The sequence below is a fragment of the Lepidochelys kempii genome, chromosome 19 (assembly GCF_965140285.1).
Source record: "Lepidochelys kempii isolate rLepKem1 chromosome 19, rLepKem1.hap1, whole genome shotgun sequence".
In the NCBI taxonomy this organism is placed as follows: domain Eukaryota; kingdom Metazoa; phylum Chordata; order Testudines; family Cheloniidae; genus Lepidochelys; species Lepidochelys kempii.
The window spans coordinates 937606-959487 of NC_136398.1; the positions used below are offsets into that span (position 1 = coordinate 937606).

General features: G+C 45.4%; 1 protein-coding gene and 1 pseudogene across 6 annotated transcripts in view; one reads left to right on the forward strand and one right to left on the reverse strand.

Annotated features, from left to right (window-relative positions):
* The window catches only part of INPP5B (inositol polyphosphate-5-phosphatase B), a 51994-nt gene that overhangs the window by 14761 nt on the left and 15351 nt on the right, over positions 1 to 21882 (forward strand). For all 6 annotated transcript variants that reach the window (XM_073317435.2, XM_073317437.2, XM_073317436.1 and 3 more), the window contains 2 exons: positions 18946 to 19039; positions 21111 to 21281. In XM_073317435.2, coding sequence (XP_073173536.1) covers positions 18946 to 19039; positions 21111 to 21281 — 265 coding nt within the window. The remainder of the gene's footprint in view (positions 1 to 18945; positions 19040 to 21110; positions 21282 to 21882) is intronic.
* Positions 4757 to 4849, reverse strand: LOC140900612 (U6 spliceosomal RNA; annotated as a pseudogene).

Sequence of the window (21882 nt, forward strand, 5' to 3'; positions counted from 1 at the left end):
GTAAGTGATAATCAGGCTGGCCCATTTCAATGCGAGCAATGCCCCTCTGCCATGTACACTGGCCAAACCAGACAGTCTCTATGCAAAAGAATAAATGGACACAAATCAGACGTCAAGAATTATAACATTCAAAAACCAGTCGGAGAACACTTCAACCTCCCTGGACACTCAGTTACAGACCTAAAAGTTGCAATTATTCAACAAGAAAACTTCAAAAACAGATTCCCAATGAGAAACTGCAGAACTGGAATTAATTTGCAAACTGGACACCATTAAATTAGGCTTGAATAAAGAATGAGAGTGGATGAGTCATTACACAAACTAAAAACTATTTCCGCATGCTAATTTTCCCCCTACTGTTACTCACACCTTCTTGTCAGCTGTTTGAAATGGGCCATCCTGATTATCACTACAAAAGTATTTTTTCTCCTGCTGATAATAGCCCACCTTAATTGATTAGTCTCGTTAGAGTTGATATGGCAACCCCCATTTTTTCATGTTCTCTGTGTGTGTGTATGTGTGTGTGTGTATATCTATATCTATATCTTCCTACTGTATTTTTCACTGCATGCATCTGATGAAGTGGGCTTTAGCCCACGAAAGCTTTTGCTCAAATAAATTTGTTAGTCTCTAAGGTGCCACAAGTACTCTTCGGTCTTTTTGCTGATACAGACTAACACGGCTACCACTCTGAAACCTCTCTTCCAAAGGACACCTGCTAGAGGTTATCCAGACCACAGAGACTGTTAACAGAAACAAGATTTATTAAAAAGAGAGAAAATAGAATTAAAAGAAAAACTGTTTGCTTAACTCATTTAGATTGACACTTCTCATAAACTAAACTAAATACAAAAAGAAAAGGAGTACTTGTGGCACCTTAGAGACTAACCAATTTATTTGAGCATAAGCTTTCGTGAGCTACAGCTCACTTAAATTGGTTAGTCTCTAAGGTGCCACAAGTACTCCTTTTTGCGAATACAGACTAACACGGCTGTTACTCTGTAAACTAAATACGGCTTTCTCAGCTGTTACAGAAGAAAAAGAAAAGCAAATAGCAATTCTCTCTGAATATACTATGGTCCGTTTATCAGCATTGCCCTATCCTGATACTGTCTCTCTTGCTGTGTCCTGGATTCTCTTTGCAAGTCCCTGTAACTTGGATCAGCTTGCATGTTCAGAGGTGCCTCTCTCATTTTTGTGTCAGAGGTGTTAGAGTCTATTAAGCCATTAGGGTGAGGTTTCCTTAACATTTACAAAAGAGTCTTTTATCAGAACTCCTGGCTGGGAAAATGGTCAAATGACTATTATCTCCCAGAGAAACAAGGTGGGAGAGGTAATATCTTGTATTGGACCAACTTCTGTTGGTGAAAAAAGAAAAGGAGTACTTGTGGCACCTTAGAGACTAACCAATTTATTTGAGCATAAGCTTTCGTGAGCTACAGCTCACTTCATCGGTGGTTTTGTCTTTTATCATTTTCCTGCGTGAGTTCATTCGAGAGCATAGTGATTTGCTTCACCCACATAGTTGTTACTGGGGCACATAGTGGATGAGGTACACCACATGTTTTGATAGGCATGTGTAGGACCCATGGATCTTGAAAGGTGTGTTGGGGGGTGTTGCTCATTGGGTCTGTAGGTTTTGTATCTGTTGTTCTAGCAGAGTCCTGTGCCGCTTTGAGTTGGTGTGTGCTGATCTGTGGGGAGCTTGCTTCTAATGATGAGGTTGGGGAGTTTGAAGGTCAGAAGAGACGGTTCAGGAAAGATTTTTTTCAGGATGGGGTCTCCACAGAAATGGGTTGCAGTTGTTTTATGATACCCCATATGGGTTCCAATGTGGGGTGGTAGGTGACAACTCGGAGTGTGTGGTTGGAGGGGGTTTTATTTCTATATTGAAGCAGGTTCTCTCTGGGTATTTCGGTGGCCTGTTCCATGATGCGATCTACTTCTCTGGTGGAATGTCCTTTTTTGGTAAAGGCGTTTTGAGTGTGTTAAGGTGTGTATCCTGGACTTTCTCCTCAGAGCATGTTCTCTGGTATCTGAGTGCCTGGCTGTAGATAAAAGATTTCTCCATTGTCTACAGCCAAGTTCTACGATACAACTGCATTTGCTCCAACCCCTCAGACAGAGACAAACACCTACAAGATCTCTATCAAGCGTTCTTACAATTACAATACCCACCTGCTGAAGTGAAGAAACAGATTGACAGAGCCAGAAGAGTACCCAGAAGTCACCTACTACAGGACAGGCCCAACAAAGAAAATAACAGAACGCCACTAGCCGTCACCTTCAGCCCCCAACTAAAACCCCTCCAACGCATCATCAAGGATCTACAACCTATCCTAAAGGATGACCCATCACTCTCACAGATCTTGGGAGACAGGCCAGTCCTTGCTTACAGACAGCCCCCCAACCTGAAGCAAATACTCACCAGCAACCACACAACAAAAATGCTAACCCAGGAACCTATCCTTGCAACAAAGCCCGTTGCCAACTGTGTCCACATATCTATTCAGGGGACACCATCAGAGGGCCTAATCACATCAGCCACACTATCAGAGGTTCGTTCGCCTGCGCATCTACCAATATGATTTATGCCATCATGTGCCAGCAGTGCCCCTCTGCCATGTACATTGGTCAAACTGGACAGTCTCTACATAAAAGAATAAATGGACACAAATCAGATATCAAGGATTATAACATTCAAAAAACAGTTGGAGAACACTTCAATCTCTTTGGTCACTCGATTACAGACCTAAAAGTTGCAATTCTTCAACAAAAAAACTTAAAAAACAGACTCCAAGGAGAGACTGCTGAATTGGAATTAATTTGCAAACTGGATACAATTAACTTAGGCTTGAATAGAGACTGGGAGTGGATGTGTCATTACACAAAGTAAAACTATTGCCTCTTGTTTATTTCCCCTCCTACTGTTCTTGTAAAGTGCTGGAAATGGCCCACCTTGATTATCACTACAAAAGGTGTCACCCCCCTGCCCACCCCCACCCCCCGCTCTCCTGCTGGTATTAGCTCACCTTTTCTGATCACTCTTGTTACAGTCTGTATGGTAACACCCACTGTTTCATGTTCTCTGTGCATATAAAATCTCCCCACTATATTTTCCACTGTATGCATCCGATGAAGTGAGCTGTAGTTCATGAAAACTTATGCTCTAATAAATTTGTTAGTCTCTAAAGTGCCACAAGTACTCCTTTTTTTTTTTTTTTTTTTACGGATGCAGACTAACACGGTTGCTACTCTGAAACTTGGTGTGTTTGATTACTGGATCTGTGAAGGTAGGTGTGGTGATCCATGGGTTTCTTGTATATAGTGTGACGGGGCAAGGCCAGATGGCTATAGAAAAGTAGTGGGAGATAGATATGTTAGCTCCAGGCTAAACAAATCCCTGGTACCAAGATAAGTGAAATGGCAGCTGCTCCAGGTCAATTAAGACACCTGGGGCCAATTAAGAACTTTCCAGAAGGCAGGGAGAAGGCTAGGTTGATTGGGACACCTGAAGCCAATCAGGGGCTGGCTGAAATGAGTTAAAAGCCTCCCAGTCAGTCAGGTGGGTGTGCATGTCAGGAGCTGTGGGAGGAAGTTGCGCTGTTGGAGAGGCTGAGTAGTACACACCATATCAGGCACAAGGAAGGAGGCCCTGAGGTAAGGGTGAAGTGGAGCTTGAGGAAGTGAGGGCTGCTGTGGGGGAAGTAGCCCAGGGAATTGTACATGTCATGTTTCTAAAAGTTCAGCTACCATAGCTGATACTATTAGGGTCCCTGGGCTGGAGCCCGGAATAGAGGGTGTGCGCAGGCTCCCTGATTAATCACTGAGACTGGGAGACAACAGAGACTGTGCAAGGAAGGATAACTTCTCCTCACCTCCCTCGCTGGCTTATGATGAAAATGGCTCAGTAGACTGTGACCCTTGTCTCTAGAGAAAGAAGGGTTACGTGCAGGGTCACAGTGAGCCTCTGAGGCTAGCAAAATCCGCCAGGAAACGCAGGACCCACGGAGGCAAGGACAGAGTTTTGTCATAGTAGTTGTCTGTAAGGTACCATTGTTTAAACTGATCATGGTGTCCAGGAAGTTGAGGTTAGAGTGGGAGTGTTCCAGAGAGTTTAAGGGACGGGTTTCTGAAGTTGTGGTGGAAATCTATGAGGGAGTTTGTCTTCTGTCCAGAGGATGAAAATATCATTAATGTATCTCAAGCATATCATTGGTTTTGTGGTGCATTTGTCCAGATTTGTCTCCTAGTTATCTCTGGGAGCACATTCCCCCACTCCACTCCCAACCTTTGTGTCTCCAGTGCTGGTATGTCAAAAGACCAAGTAATTTCCATTTCTTAGAGAAATCTGATAATCAGCTGGTGATCTGAATCATTATTCCTTTCTACAGAACTAGCTCATGACCTCAGGCTGAATACACTATAGCCTGGTCTACACATAGATTTTGTACTGGTCCAACTGATTAGGTTAGAGGGGGTGACTTTTTTTTTTTTTAAACTAAAATAATTATTTCATTGCAACTTACTGTGGACAATTTTACCAGTATAAAGGTGTCTTATACCAGAATAGCTTATTCCCCTTCCTGTACAAGAATAAGAACATGAGAATGGCCATACTGGGTCAGACCAAAGGTCCATCCAGCCCAGTATTCTGTCTTCCGACAGTGGCCAATGCCAGGTGCCCCAGAGGGAATGAACAGAACACGTAATCATCAAGTGATCAATTCCCTGTCACTCATTCCCAGGTATACTGATATAACTGTTACATGAATTTGCGTGTCATCCTTGCGCAGGGGCCATGCTAATCTTCTCTGTATCATTCCAATTTTTCGGACAGTTGTACTGCTTTAATTATACTGACAGACAAGGCCCTAGTCTCAGCCCATGCTGGACACACATAAGTAGGATGTGACCCTTAAAAATTATTGTATTAAATTCTCTCACCATAAAACATAAGTTATTGACACACCCTAGGTCCTCTGTCACATATATCTTCCTGTTTGGGCTTTATCTTATAAATATTGGAAATGGCAAGTCTGGTCTCATGAAGGACTTCTTGAAGGACTCAGCACCCTGAAAATCAGGCAACTTTAAATAGGGACATGACTGATGTGTCTTGGAGGAGAGTTGTGAAGATTAGTTAATGGTTGCTAAATGATTTGAAAAGGAAAAGCACCACTAGTACAAAATATTGTCTGGAATGTGTGAAGCCCATATGTGCCTGTGGATTTAACGTTGATGTTTCTGATAAGGGAGGTACTGGGAGATTAGTTCTCTGTGGTCAGTGTGAAGGTCTGTGTGTCTGTGGGGTGGAAGGCAAAGGCAAGAAGGGGAAAGATGAGAATGCTGCTCTCTGGGAACTCCAGATAGCTTGTAGGGAGATAGAAGCCAGTGAATTTCTGCGGTTGCTGTGATTGTCCCTGAGCCATGTTGGAAAGCAGTCTTTCCCTCCTAAAATGGCTACTGGGGAGAGAAAATCAGCCTTTGTCATTTTTTAAAAATAATAACCAAAGAAAAGTTCTCCTCAAGTCTGATCTGTCTGTCATTTGAAGGTGTCACAGGCAGGGGTAGTCCTCCTCCTTCTCCGTGTGCTGGCGGTCAGATAGGCCTGTGGCACTTCTAGGCTGTTTACTGTGCCCTTACATGGGTGGCCAGTGGCCACCAGGATTCTTGCAGCACTCTGTTTCTTCAGCCTGTTTCTCTTTACACTCCCAGGTGTCCCATTGCATTTCGTAGTGACTATCGAATGGCTGTGTTGGTGTTTAAAGCTTTCATCAATTGGAGGCTGTGGTTCTCTGTGACCTCAAGTTGCCAGCCATGCAGGCACGGGTTTAGGGGTATGCAGTGACTACTAGAAAAGGTGTCAACCCCAAGGGACTTGACCCCATTATCTGCAGACCTGTTGGGACCTGGCATACTCTTTCTCATTTGGCCCAAGGACTGTATGCTGCTTCTCTCTGTGGTCAGCCTTAGAGCATCCAGTCTTCTGTGACCTTCCTGTTCTACAGGGGAGTTTTGAATCTGGACTGCAGTGTCATGTTGTCCAGAATGACCTAGAGATGAGCAGTTTGTATCTTGCTGTGACTGAAAAAGCCTCAGGGAAATTGGACCTGGTTGCACTTTCCATCCTGACTGCTGTAAGATTGTGGTGGTGGTAGGGTGTCTCTAGCTGCTGGCAATCGCGAGGCCTTATCACAGGATGTCAGTCTAGCAGATTCTTCAAGGGATCCTTCCCTCCAGATAATCTTGTGGGTGGTCTTTATCCCTGATTGCTCTTCCTGTTTTTAAATTCTTGGGAGGCACTTGGATATTATGGTGATGGGGCTACATAAGTACCTAGGTAGATGATTGGAAAGTCCCTATTTACCTGATCCAACTCCCATTGACTTCAATGGAAATTAGATCTGGCCCTGTTTGTGGCTTTCTGTCTTCAGAATGAACCATGCCTATGCTAGACCTGTGGGTCCCTGCCCAAGGTCACAGTGGCTGCTTTGACTTTTGATCAAGCATCTCAGAAGCCCCTCTCATGGCTGTATCTCACCATCTGAAGATGTGGCCATTGGCAAAGCCACACTGCATGTCAGGCTGGAAAGAGAAAGCAAGGGCTATTTGTACACAGAGCCCACACAAGACATAACTAGAGGTACAATGCTCAAAGTCAGAACTGCTAGCAAATTAAGCCATTTGCGCTCTGCAGAGCATGACATGGGCAGATTGGGGCTTCTCCTTTGCCAGCATAGACTCATGTATAAAATTGTGTTTTGAAAATAATCCCTTGAGTGTAACACAACAGGGAAATGTAATTAGACATGTATAGGTCTGGGTATAGTTTTGTTTTCAGTTGCCACTGGAAGTGGGCAGAGCATTCTCTGTGCTGTGATGGAAGGTGTGACTTCCTGTTGCTACTTAGGTGGCATGTTACAAACAATGAATCCTCACAACCCTCAGTCCCCAAGATGGAGAAGCCCTGTACTAGTTTGTCCATTTGTAAAATGGAGATGTAGTGAGACAGGGAGAGACTCGGAGGCCAGAATTGGAACTTGGGCATTCACGGCTCCTATACCCATGCTCAGATCTGGGTACTTTTTTGACCAAATTCATGGATACTGAGGTTCTTGGCTTCAGAATAACTCGCATTCCTCCTTCTTTTACCTTCTCCGTTTTTCAGTTTTATATCCTCTTCTTTTTTTTGTTCCCTCGCTTACTGTAAAAATGCTGTGAATTTATTTTAGCGTGTGCTTTATCACTGGTGGGAGGAACCTGGGGATACAGAGTAGAAGAGGATGGGGAAGGGAGATCTGGAATAGCCAATCAGAGATGGTGCCTGTAAAAGTCTGAAGTTTAAAACACTTTCACTTTAAGGCTTGACAGTGGAAAGATCTTGCATATATATTTGAGAGAAGCACCTTAGTGTTGAACAGTTCACAACCACAGCTGTTTTGCAAATACATTCTTGTGGTATCTCTGAAGCATAGCAACATAGTATCTCCATTTGTGTGAATTAAAGCCCCTCAGCCGGATGCTGAATTCTCAGAGAGGGTGATTGGCCTTTGACAAAGTTGCTTTTTCAAGGCTTTCCTGTGCTGTTTTTGTCATCCAGATCTAACAGTTGCTTTCATCCCCGACCCCCGATTGGCTAATGGCAGGGGCAGTGGAGAACATGAACATACAAGATGCATATTGACTGTTTAGCTGGGCCAGGGCCTTATGTGCCCTCTGCCAGCCATGGTGCAGGAGGTGACATACAGTTAATTTATGCAGAAGGCGGTTTCTTCTGTCAGTTGGCAGGAAGGGGAGGCTGTGACTCCATCTGACTTGCATCTTAGAATTGTGCTTTGTTTGGATCAGGAGTACATACAGCCTCTGATGCAGGTACAGTCCAACTGGAACAGTTCAGCTGTTCATAGCTGCTGAGAGAGGATTTCTAAGGGGAATGCTGGTGTGCTTTATGCCACTTCATTTGCCAGCCTGGATGTGCTGCTCTAACTATGACTAACCTTGGATTTTTACTAAGCAAGTCTCACTTTTTATCCTTTGTCAGTTGGAGCTGGAGATTCCGTTTGGGTCCCCTTTGCTACACTGGTATCAGAGTAGCAGCCGTGTTAGTGTCTCTATTCGCAAAAAGCAAAGGAGTACTTGTGGCACCGTAGCGACTAACCAATTTATTTAGGCATAAGCTTTCTTGAGCTACAGCTCACTTCATTCTCCTTTTCTTTTTGCTACACTGGGCCCTTTGTAATCAAAAGGATGTGTTAGCTGAGGTCAGTATAATTGTTTGCAATTGATAAAGCTAATTTGATTTGATCTGCAGAGGTCCAAGCTTAGGATATCAAATAGATTGCTGTGGTCTGCCATGGGACAGTACTTTAAATATATCTTGACAACCTTTTAATAGGAAAGGCCTAATTAGCTGTTAAATCCATTTAGCTGCAAATCCTGTTTACAGTTTGGGCCATGCACACTCTTCTTGAACTGAGTTCACAAAGCATCTTTATTTTTGTGCCTGGTCTTATTTTAACAGTTAATTTTTTTCCTCAAGACTCTGTATGTGTTCTAGCTCATCATATCTTCAATTTCTTGCCCCATCTAGCTAGAACCATCCTTAGCTGGACTTAAAAAAATCTATCTGGCCAAACATATGGTGACGGGTTACCCCCGGGGTGCCATCTGTAACTGGGGTACCACTGAGCCTGACTGACTCGCCAGCCTGGGTTCCCTTTACTACTGTGATCCCCTGCCAAGTCCACTCCCATCTGCACCTTCACCAGCACACATACAGGTAGGTGGACACCCAGCTGCAGAAACATACAGCTGTGATCAGCTCTGCATGGGAAGGCTTCATAGAATCATAGAATATCAGGGTTGGAAGGGACCCCTGAAGGTCATCTAGTCCAACCCCCTGCTCGAAGCAGGACCAATTCCCAGTTAAATCATCCCAGCCAGGGCTTTGTCAAGCCTGACCTTAAAAACCTCTAAGGAAGGAGATTCTACCACCTCCCTAGGTAACGCATTCCAGTGTTTCACCACCCTCTTAGTGAAAAAGTTTTTCCTAATATCCAATCTAAACCTCCCCCACTGCAACTTGAGACCATTACTCCTCGTTCTGTCATCTGCTACCATTGAGAACAGTCTGGAGCCATCCTCTTTGGAACCCCCTTTCAGGTAGTTGAAAGCAGCTATCAAATCCCCCCTCATTCGTCTCTTCTGCAGGCTAAACAATCCCAGCTCCCTCAGCCTCTCCTCATAAGTCATGTGTTCTAGACCCCTAATCATTTTTGTTGCCCTTCGCTGGACTCTCTCCAATTTATCCACATCCTTCTTGTAGTGTGGAGCCCAAAACTGGACACAGTACTCCAGATGAGGCCTCACCAATGTCCAATAGAGGGGAACGATCACGTCCCTCGATCTGCTCGCTATGCCCCTACTTATACATCCCAAAATGCCATTGGCCTTCTTGGCAACAAGGGCACACTGCTGACTCATATCCAGCTTCTCGTCCACTGTCACCCCAGGTCCTTTTCCGCAGAACTGCTGCCTAGCCATTCGGTCCCTAGTCTGTAGCGGTGCATTGGATTCTTCCATCCTAAGTGCAGGACCCTGCACTTATCCTTATTGAACCTCATCAGATTTCTTTTGGCCCAATCCTCCAATTTGTCTAGGTCCTTCTGTATCCTATCCCTCCCCTCCAGCGTATCTACCACTCCTCCCAGTTTAGTATCATCTGCAAATTTGCTGAGAGTGCAATCCACACCATCCTCCAGATCATTTATGAAGATATTGAACAAAACCGGCCCCAGGACCGACCCTTGGGGCACTCCACTTGATACCGGCTGCCAACTAGACATGGAGCCATTGATCACTACCCGTTGAGCCCGACAATCTAGCCAGCTTTCTACCCACCTTATAGTGCATTCATCCAGCCCATACTTCCTTAACTTGCTGACAAGAATACTGTGGGAGACCGTGTCAAAAGCTTTGCTAAAGTCAAGAAACAATACATCCACTGCTTTCCCTTCATCCACAGAACCAGTAATCTCATCATAAAAGGCAATTAGATTAGTCAGGCATGACCTTCCCTTGGTGAATCCATGCTGGCTGTTCCTGATCACTTTCCTCTCATGCAAGTGCTTCAGGATTGATTCTTTGAGGACCTGCTCCATGATTTTTCCAGGGACTGAGGTGAGGCTGACTGGCCTGTAGTTCCCTGGATCCTCCTTCTTCCCTTTTTTAAAGATTGGCACTACATTAGCCTTTTTCCAGTCATCCGGGACTTCCCCCGTTCGCCACGAGTTTTCAAAGATAATGGCCAATGGCTCTGCAATCACAGCCGCCAATTCCTTCAGCACTCTCGGATGCAACTCGTCTGGCCCCATGGACTTGTGCACGTCCAGCTTTTCTAAATAGTCCCTAACCACCTCTATCTCCACAGAGGGCTGGCCATCTCTTCCCCATTTTGTGATGCCCAGCGCAGCAGTCTGGGAGCTGACCTTGTTAGTGAAAACAGAGGCAAAAAAAGCATTGAGTACATTAGCTTTTTCCACATCCTCTGTCACTAGGTTGCCTCCCTCATTCAGTAAGGGGCCCACACTTTCCTTGGCTTTCTTCTTGTTGCCAACATACCTGAAGAAACCCTTCTTGTTACTCTTGACATCTCTTGCTAGCTGCAGCTCCAGGTGCTATTTGGCCCTCCTGATATCATTCCTACATGCCCAAGCAATATTTTTATACTCTTCCCTAAGGAACTGTCCAGTTACTCAAGTGCACATACCCCCTCTGGAGGGTAAACCCAAAATTATACCATCTTGCGCTGCATAGAGATCTGTACAGTGTAAGCTCATGAAATTCGCCCCCTCCGTCAATGTGGAGAGGAATATACATGGCTTTCTGCCTCCAGTTATAATTCCCACACACTGCTTTTAGACAAAACAAAAATAAGTTTATTAATTACAAAAGAGACATTTTAAGTGATTATAAGAGATAGCAAACAGATCAAAGCAGGTTACTTAGCAAATAAACAAAAACACAATCTAAACTTAATATACTAAAGAGATTGGATATGCATAGCAACTTCTCACCCTAAATGATGATTTAAGCCATTTACAGGGATTCTTAAGGGGCCAGCTGTCCTTGCTTGAAGCTTAAAAACCCCAGGTATTCCTTTCACAGGCTAGAAATCCCTCTAGCCTCGGTCCATCCTTTCTCCCCCAGTCCAGTCCTTGTTCCTCGGGTGTTTCCAAGAGTCTCTTTGGGTGGGGAGTCAGTGAAGAACCACAATGATGTCACTCCCCTGCCTTAGATAGCTTTTGCATATGGCGGGAACCCATTGTCTCCCAGCTTGGTTCCCACGCCTGGTCAGTGGAAGAACACTGGTATTCCAAGATGGAGTCCAGCACCAGGTGACTTGATCATATGTCCCTATAGGGTCACAGCAGCCATGACTCAGAAGCTAATTGTAGCCTCCTCAGGAAGGCTCCCCGGTGGGAGATTAGCTTCTTCTAAGACCTAGTGTTCTCCCTAATGCGTTCCCCAGGTGTAAAACACATTTGTAATAGATAAATAGACAATATTCCTAACTTCAGATACCAAAATGATACAAATAGGATAATCATATTCAGTAGATCATCATCTTTTCGATGCTATCTCACATGACCTGTCTTGCGTAAAATACATCACAGTTATGCCATACTTATATAATAATAACATCTCTATTAAGAATATCGGGTGTAGTGTCACACAAACTAAATTGATTTGATGAAAGGAAACAAAGTTCCCAAGGATAGAGGCTCTTTCTGCCTTTTGGTTACAGAAGTTACAGGTTGAAAGGTCCATTAAGTAGGTAATTTGGTTCATGCCCCTTTTCCAACAACTTGGGGCCAGTCCAAGGTTGTTCTCCTCTCTGACAAGGATGGACTTAGGATGGGAGGGAGAAGCAGCTTCTAAATTATATTTCTCATACTTTTTACCCCTGTATGGCGTTCTGTGCACACAGGTTGCTCACTCACTCAGGAGATCCTCATACGCTGATATCAGGAAAGATAATAATAATAATACAGGCTACCGTAAGTGACTTCCTTGACGTTTTCAACCTCTGCTACCATCTCCTGGCCCCTTATCCACTTCAGATAGCAGCTCTGGAAGCAGCATTCACCATGCACCTGTGAGTTCAGGCTGCTAGCTCTTTTGCCATTTGTGGCATTAATGCTGTTTCACCTGATGGCAGGTGGGGTGGACTCTGTTTGGGCAACTCTGCAAGTTGTGTCTTTCCCAGCCTGAGGATGACCGTGACAGTTGGGTAGAGACGATTGCCCGCTAGGGATGTGTCATAAATAGAAAGGGAAGGGTAAACCCCTTTGAAATCCCTCCTGGCCAGGGGAAAGCTCCTCTCACCTGTAAAGGGTTAAGAAGCTAAAGGTAACCTCGCTGGCACCTGACCAAAATGACCAATGAGGAGACAAGATACTTTCAAAAGCTGGGAGGAGGGAGAGAAACAAAGGGTCTGTGTCTGTCTGTATGCTGGTTTCTGCCAGGGATAGACCAGGAATGGAGCCTTAGAACTTTTAGTAAGTAATCTAGCTAGGTATGTGTTAGATTATGATTTCTTTAAATGGCTGAGAAAAGAATTGTGCTGAATAGAATAACTATTTCTGTCTGTGTATCTTTTTTGTAACTTAAGGTTTTGCCTAGAGGGGTTCTCTATGTTTTTGAATCTAATTACCCTGTAAGATATCTACCATCCTGATTTTACAGGGGGATTTCTTTATTTCTATTTACTTCTATTTTTCATTAAAAGTCTTCTTGTAAGAAACTGAATGCTTTTTCATTGTTCTCAGATCCAAGGGTTTGGGTCTGTGGTCACCTATGCAAATTGGTGAGGCTTTTTATCCAACATTTCCCAGGAAAAGGGGGGTGCAAGTGTTGGGAGGATTGTTCATTGTTCTTAAGATCCAAGGGTCTGGGTCTGTAGTCACCTAGGCAAATTGGTGAGGCTTTTTACCAAACCTTGTCCAGGAAGTGGGGTGCAAGGTTTTGGGAAGTATTTTGGGGGGAAGGACGCGTCCAAACAGCTCTTCCCCAGTAACCAGTATTAGTTTGGTGGTGGTAGCGGCCAGTCCAAGGATAACGGGTGTAATATTTTGTACCTTGGGGAAGTTTTGACCTAAGCTGGTAAAGATAAGCTTAGGAGGTTTTTCATGCAGGTCTCCACATCTGTACCCTAGAGTTCAGAGTGGGGGAGGAACCGTGACAGGATGTAAGCCCAGGCTGACTCTTGAGCCCCTCTTGGGATGGATTTCAGGGCCTAACCCAGAATACTTGCGGAGTCCCAGGCAACACCTAATTGCTTAATGACTACGCTAATGCTTGCAGAGAACTTTCGTAGAACTACCCCTGAGACGGTGCAGAGTTGCTGCAGGTTGGGACAGGATGTTTGGAAGCAGTGAATTAATTTTCATTAGTATTTCAACTTATTTCAAGACTGAAGTATATCTTGTTTGTTCAGTGTAATATGATGCTGCAGCCTCTAGATCTATCTCGCTCTGCTTTGGCTTTATAATGGTTAAAAAGCCTCCGGCAGGTTTGGCAGGCCCCAAAATTTGACTTGCCTTTTTTTGTTTCCTGTATATTCAGAACCCATGTGGAGAGAATAATCACACCTGCTTAATGAGGAGATCTGTGTGGCTCCTTAGCACATTAGATTTTGGGACCTTTTGGCTCCATCTACTTCCACCCCCGAGGCAAGAGCAGGATTGTTCCTGGGCTCCTTGCAGCAGATGCTCCAGTGTTTTCTGTCTAGCTTCAAATGTGATAAAATGCCTTGGATTGTGTTTAAAAAATCCCAAATGGGTGGATGCACCGTGGGTCTAGGTTGGTCTGATTTGAGGCAAAACCGATGAGGGAGGTGCTCCCTGGGCAAGCTGCTAATTATCATTCTGGGTCTATACGTCGCAATAATTTCCTAATAAAATAGTTGCTATGCCAGTCCCCTTTGCCTGTCTGGTTTGGCATGTGGCCTAACGAGGAAGAATCCACTGGAGGTGGATAAAGGAAAACAGCCCCCTACTCCAAGCTGCTGTAGTGTGCAGCGGACTCCACTCCCTCAGAAGCCTTGGCGTTTGCACAGCTCTCTCTGTAAGTAAAAAAAGCACTCTTCAGAACGGGAGCTGATATCCAAGGAACTCAGCCTTGCTCAGCAGAACAGTGGTGCTGATATGGCTTCCATATTCATGGGTCTCAACGTGGTTTTTTGGCATTCCTGCCATAAGACTCTGGGTATGGTTGTGTTTAGAGAGAGTGAGCGATCACCTTGCTCCTCAGTGAAGTTCATCAATTTATGGGGGAAAGGTAGCAGCTGTTCAATTCCCGTGTCTCCTCAAAAAGAAAAGGAGTACTTGTGGCACCTTAGAGACTAACCAATTTATTTGAGCATGAGCTTTCGTGAGCTACAAGCTCATGCTCAAATAAATTGGTTAGTCTCTAAGGTGCCACAAGTACTCCTTTTCTTTTTGCGAATACAGACTAACACGGCTGTTACTCTGAAACGTGTCTCCTCACAATCCCAGAGGCCGGTACAGAAGTGGCAGTTTTATGCCAGATCTCAGGAATTCCTTTTTTCTGGATTAGAGCCCAGCATTCAAAGGAAGGCTTAGTTTATTTCAGGGAAACAAGGGCAGCAGAATAGAGATTGGAAGTACTCGTTGCTTTAGCCTGCTCACCTGAGCCTATGTCTACATTACTGCCTATGTCTGCAAAATGTATGTGGCTCAGGGGTGTGAATATTCCACCACCCTGACTGACATAAATTACGCTGACATAAGCAGTCATGTGCACAGTGCTATGTTGGTGGGAGATGTAGCTCTCCCGCTGACCTAGCTTATGCCTAAGGCTACGATTTGGTCATGGAGGTCGCAGAAATCATGGAATCCAGGACTTCTTCAGACCTCTGTGACTTCAGCCTGCAGCAACTGGGAGCTGCAGGCTAGCCCCACCTTCCCTGGTAGCCAGGAGCTACGGGGTACCCCCTGCTGCCTGGAGTGGCAGGGGTCCCCCACAGGTCCCGTCGTGCGTGTGGGGGGAATTCCCCAGAGCTCCCTAGTCCCCACGGTTGATGGGGACCCCTGGAGCTCCCCAGCTGCCACAGGCGGGGGTCCCTCCCAGCCATGGGTCAGGGGCCACAGCTCCCAGCCACAGCAGGGCAGCGTGCTGAACCCTCCTCCCTCCCCCTTTTTGTCATGGATATTTTTAGTGAAAGTCAGGGACAGGTCACGGCTTCCGTCACTTTTTTTTAATTGCCTGTGACCTGTCCCTGACTTTTACAAAAAATGTCCATGACAAAATCGTAGCCTTGCTTATGCCGCGTGGGGGGTGTGTTTGTGTGTGTTTTTTTTACGCCAGTGGGAGAAGACTCTTCCATTGGCATAGAGCGTCTTCACCACGTGTGCCGCAGTGCCGCAGCCCTGTAAGTGTAGATGTGCCCTGCGGTTGGAGCTTCGTGGATGAACGCTTGTTGCTGAGACTCTATGGAAGCAGAAATTTCTGTTGCTGCAAAGCAGCACCAGTGATTTGCGTGTCGGAATTGACTTGGGTCTGCTGTGTAAAAAGCGACTGTTTCTATATGACAGGTCTCCTGTCTTCTGGTGCTATTTTTAGTTTCAATTCCAATTTCTTCTTAAACTTGTGGGACTTTCTACACAAGCACATTCAAATGCCTGCTCAGGAAACATGATCCATGTACCAGCTGGGTGAACCCCCAGGGAAAGCTGGAATTGGTTACATCACATCTGGAGCTAGACACCTCCTTGTTAGTGCAGACATAGACAAGAAAGAAGCACTAGTATTTGTCCATCTCAATCCATTGCTGCTTCCAGGAGCAGTGACCCCAGTTCCAACCCTACTTTGGATTTGTGAGCTATAATGAGTTTTGATCCTCATGCTCTTAGAGTTGACCTCCAATAAATCCTCCTGTGAAATTTTTATTCTCCTTCTATGGGCAGAAGGAAGTTTCCCAAGCTGAGGGAACAACTGTTTCTAGTCTGAATCTTCGGGTAAAGTATGTTAAAAATTCTGTATCTAGTTTCAACTGCTGGCCTAGAGAGAATTTGGTAGAAGTGATAAAATCTTCAGCTTTGCTGTCTCGTCATTGCAGTACAGAAGAGCTCAGCTCGGTGTTTCAGTAAACAGAACTGTTCTGTCCAGCTTCATTTGTTAGATTTGTAATCTCAGAAACAAACTCTCTTCATTATCTGTAGGTTTGTGTACTAGGCGGAGTAAGCTGGAAACTGCTGTTTCATAGAATCATAGAAATGTCGGGCTGAAAGGGCCCTCAAGAGGTCATCTAGTCTAGCCTCCTGTAGGCAGGACCAAGTAAACCTAGACCATTCCTGAGAGGTGTTTGTCTAAACTGTTCTTAGAAACCTTAACCTCCCTTGAAATCCTATTCCAGTACTTAACTATCCTTTACAGTTAGAAAGTTTTTCCTGTAACTATCCTAAATCTCCCTTGCAGCATATTAAGCTGATTACTTCTTGTCCTACCTTCAGTAGACAGGGACAGTTGATCCCCATTCTCTTTATAACCCCGTAACATATTTGAAGACTGTTAACAGGTCCTTCTTTAGTCTTCTTTACTAAAGACTAAACATGCCCAGTTTTTTAATCCGTTCCTCAGAGGTCAGGTTTTTTAACCTTTTCTCATTTTCATAGCTCTTCTCCAGACTCTCTCCAGTTTGTCCACATCTATCATAAAGTGTCGTACCCAAAACTGAACACAATTGAGGCCTCCAGCTGAGGCCTCATCAGTGCTGAGTAGAGCAGAACAATGACCTCCTGTGTTTTACAGATGACCACTCTTGTTAACACACCTCAGGATGATATTAAGTCTCTTTTTGTAACTGCCTAATACTGTTGGTTTATAATCAGTTTGTCATCCCCTGTAACCCCACAAATCCTTTTTAGCAATACTACTGCCTAACCCAGTTATTTCCCATTTTGTAGTTATGCATTTGATTTTTCCCACCAAAGTGTAGTATTTTGCACTTGTCTTTATTGAGTTTCATCTTGTTGATTTCAGACCAATTCTCCGATTTGTCAAGGTCATTTTGAATTCTAATAGTATGCTACAGAGAGCTTGCAACTGCTCCCAGCTAGGTGTTATCCACAGTTTTTAAGGATACTTTCCCTTCCTTTTTTCCAAGTTATTAATAAAAATGTTGAATAGTATGGAACGCAGGGCAGACCCTTGGGGTACCCCACTAAAGTTCCCCCCAGTCTGACAATGAAACATTAATAACTACTCTTTGAGTATGGGTTTTCAACCCATTGTGCACCCATCTTGTAATAACTTCCCTAGTTTGCTTATGAGAATGTCATGTGGGCCTGTGTCAAAATATCAAGATATTTGTGTATCTGCGGTAAAAAAACAAACAGAAAAAAACTCAGCCCCACAATTAAATAGTTATTTTGACACCTGTAAGTATGGAACTTGGTCACTGGAGAGGAATGCAAAATGATCTATTGCAAAACAATGTTTTGTTTAGTGTATGAGTTAAATTTGCACAGTGGCTGGTACTTTATTGAGAAGTGCACCTTGTATCAAGGCTGAGATCTGGCACTTATCATGTTGCTTATGCTGAAGTGGGGCTGGCTTTCCACCAAGGACTCTGCACTGAGCTGGATCAGGGTGGGGACAGACTGATGTGACTAGTGAGTTGCTCTTTGTTATGGATATTTCAGCAGACACATGGAAGCCCTGGAAGTGAGATGTGTGTTTCTCTTTCCTTTCTCTTTATTTCTTTCCTGGCTTTGGACTTGGCAAGGGCTCATTACGCATGTATGTTCTGAAGGAGGGATTGGGCAATGTTGGGAGTGCAGAGGCCTTATATTGGGACCTAGAGATAATGGGTAGCCCTCTGACAGAGCAAGCTAGTGACGAGGCACTTGCTCAGGAGGAAACAAATTGGTACCAATGAGAGCAAAGGTGCATCAGTTATCAGCTCCTCAAGGTTCCTTTTCTGCACCATCTGATTGTTATAAACAGGCCAGTTGTGTGGCCTGATTGCCTTGTAGGAGTTTTAAACAAGGAGCTTGAGCAGTTTTTCTCTGTACTGCAGTGGTCCCCAAACTTTTTACCTCGTGTGACCCCCATCCCCACTGCCGAGCCGGGGTCGGGAGTGGGACTGTGGCTCTGGTAGGTGGGGACATGGACAGGGGTAAGGGGGATGAGACTGGGGTCACACCTAGGGGCAGGGCCGGGAGCTGAGCTGAGGCAAACAGCTGGGGCCCTGGGCACAGGGCCGGGAACTGGAGCCCGAGGCTTGGGGCCAGCAGCCCAGGCTGGGAGCGGAGCCCCAGGGCTGGCAGCCGAGGCCTCGGGTGTGGGGCCAGGAGCAGAGCTGGGTGGTGCTCCCTCCCTGTCTGCTGTGGGGGCTGGCCTGGGCCCCCGCTGTGCCCCCACCCCCGCATGTGCAATAGGAAAAGCAGGTTTTAGTACTCTGGGTAGGAGTCTCTTTTTTTTTTTTTAAATGTCACTGTTCTGAGTTTTTCAAGCAGATAAATGTTACTTTCCCCATTGGTTCCTTCCCATTTATTATAATACAAAATCCATATAGTAGTCTGTAACTCCCATCTGTATCAAATGGGTTTGGTTTTTTTACTGGTACAGTAATTTGTGTACATATTCTTAAAATCCTCGAACAAAATGTTCCTGTATTTTTTTTCTTTCCTTAGGAGCACTGAACTGTGCTTGTGGGATTATAGCCAGTATTTGGAAAGACCCTTTTAACCTTCTTATCCCATGAGGAATGCAACGCACTTAAAATAAGAGCCTGTTTTTTTTTCTGGGAACATGGGAAAACACTTGGCATACATATTTTCCTTGTATTTATCTCAGCATGTAAGCATTGTATGGCATGTTCCCTTGTTCTGTGTAAAGTTTTTCTTTTTCTTTTAGGAGTTGTTGGGTCTGAAGACATCAAACAGAATGAAAAAAATATCATAGTTAATCATAGCTGGAGCCATAACAGCGATGATAAAGCTACCCCTAGGTACAGTATATCTTAAATCCTCCTTGTCAAAGGAGACTGCGAGATCTGTTGTGCATGGCACCTGTGCTTGTAAGTTCTAATGAAGAATGGAATTGGTGGCTTTGTATATTTGGGTATTTAGCTACTGTCACCCTCCACAGAGCATCACTGCACACTGGTGGCAAATGATGCATCGTGCCAGACAGGATGGGGGAAGTCTGCAGTTATTTATAGCATGTCCAGAATAGTTCTGAGCGGTGCAAACTGCTGACAGTTCATGTGTCCCTGGAGGAGGAAGACACAGTAAAACTTTCTGCCTTGACTTCCTGGTTTTCATGTGGCTGAACTAAGAAGCTATTGTGAAAAAGGCGGCCATGTGGTACACACCAGTGCCACCTGTTGGCCAGCCTATATTTGCAAAGCAAGGGAGCAAATAGTATGCAGCGTTGCTGTAGCTTTGTCATCCCAGATGTTAGAGAGACCAGGGTAGGGTGACCAGGTGTCCGGTTTTCGACCTGAACACCCAATCGAAAAGGGACCCTGGTGGCTCCAGTCAGCACCGCCGACTGGGCCGTTAAAAGTCTGGTCGGTGGTGCTGTGAAGCTAAGGCAGGCTAGTCCCTACCTGTCCTGACTGGCACCGTGCTGCACCACGGATGCAGCCGGTCCGCCTCCTAGGCGGGGGTGGGGGGAGCGGAGACGGGACAGGACCTCATGCGCTGCCCCCACCCTGAGCACCGGCTGCGCACTGCCATTGGCCGGGAACTGCGGCCAATGGGAGCTGCGGGTGCGAGCAGCGTGCAGAGCCACCCGCTGTGCCTCTGCCTGGAGCCGGACCTGCTGTCCGCTTCCAGGGCGCAGCGCGGTCTGCAGTGCCAGGACAGGCAGGAAGCCTGCCTTTGCCTCCCCGCTGCACCACTGACCAGGAGCTGCTGGAGGTAAGCCCGTGTCCCGGCCCTGACCCCCAACACCCTGCCCTAGCCCTGAGCTCCCCTGCCCAAACCCAGAGCCCCCTCCTGCACCCCAAACCCCTCATCCCTGGCCCTACACCAGAGCCTGTACCCCCAGACAGAGCCCTCACCCCCCGGCACTCCTGCCCCAGCCCAGAGCCCCCTCTCACACTCTGAACCCCTCTGCCCTAGCCTGGAGTCCCCTTCTGCACCCCAAACCGCTTATCCCTGGCCGCACCCCAGAGCCTGCATCCCCAGATGGAGCCCTTACCTCCTCCCACACCCCAACCCCCTGCCCCAGCCCAGTGAAAGTGAATGAGGGTGGGGGAGAGCGAGCTACCGAGGGAGGGGGAATGTAGTGAACGAGGCGCAGGGGAAGGGGGAAGGCAGGGAGCGTGGCCTCTGGGAAGGGGCATGGCTAGGGTGTTTGGTTTTGTGGGATTAGAAAGTTGGCAACCCTAGACAAGGGGGTGAGATAATAGAGCTTGGTTCAATAAAAGATATGACGTCACCCATCTTGTTTTTTTAATAGGAAATAATAGTAATTTTAGTCTATAGGGCATTCCCACTTCTCTGACCTCCCAGATTGCTGCTATATAACATCCCATCTACTAAAACATTATTAAATACATAATATGAAAACCATACAGTACTAAATAATCTCCCCCCTTCCCCACCACCACACAGAGAGGACAGGGAGGGTCCTGTGCAGGGACTGGCCTTGACGGAATGAACAGCTTTCCATTCTCTTGTTAAGGTGGGAAGAGCTGGGTGGAGGCAGGCAGCTGTGGAGAGAGTTTCACCTCCCCACCCCAGTAAGCAGCGATACCATTTAAATTCCATCAGAGACAGGGTGAGTGAGGCACACTCAGACACACAGGCTGCACTGATTTAATGAACTCAGCTTTTAAATCCCTTAAGTTAAACTGGTAGAACACTTGTGTACAAAAGATCGGAGTCCTCTTGAGAAATCTTCATTTCAGCCTTGTTCTGTCACTGTGAAACAGGTTTTCAGTAGTAGAAATTATGTCTCCTTTGCACGATGGGGATTGTTTTTTTCACATCTAAATTGTGTTTTGTTGAGCTTGCTGACACACACACAGTGTATTAGTGTCTTGTTTTGCTTTCTGTTTCTGCTTTCAGGCAGAGTAAATCCGAGATGGATGTAACCAGTGAGATGGTGCAATCCTCTAGAATGATGGTTTCAGGCAAGGCTTGTATCTTATCAGAGCAGAAGTTTGGGCTAAGAGATAATATAGTTAAATCTCAACTGGAACTGAAAGAGGATTCCTACACCTACCTCCAGAATTTCAGGTAACAACTGTCCTTGGGAGTACGATTTTAGGCATAATTGCAAAATAAGTAAATCTCATACATTTTAAAAGGAAAAGGAGTACTTGTGGCACCTTAGAGACTAACAAGAAGTGAGCTGTCGGTCACAAAAGCTTATGCTCAAATAAATTTGTTAGTCTCTAAGGTGCCACAAGTACTCCTTGTCTTTTTGCAGATACAGACTAACACGGCTGCTACTCTGAAACCTCTCATACATTTGTAATTTCACCTGAAATCCCCAGCAATGGGAAATTTTGGAGGAAAATAGACTTTAGCCCCTGCCATCTGGAACAGCCTTTCTGCATCTCTCCTCCATTTACACAGTGGCAGAGGAGCATGCGGTCACATGAACAGCCCCTGCTTAAGCAAACGGCCTTTTTTGTACATCTTATTCATTCCTTGTCTCTTTTCAGAACTCACCTGAAAATGCTGCATCTCCCTTTGCCTTGGATTCTTGTCTCTCCCTTGCTTCTGTTTGTTATTTATCTCTGTAATGGTTTCTGGGAGACTGTTTGTATAAAAGATGATGTTTATATTGAAAACTTGAGTTTGGTTTAAATCTTTTAAAACAAGCCCTTTGTGA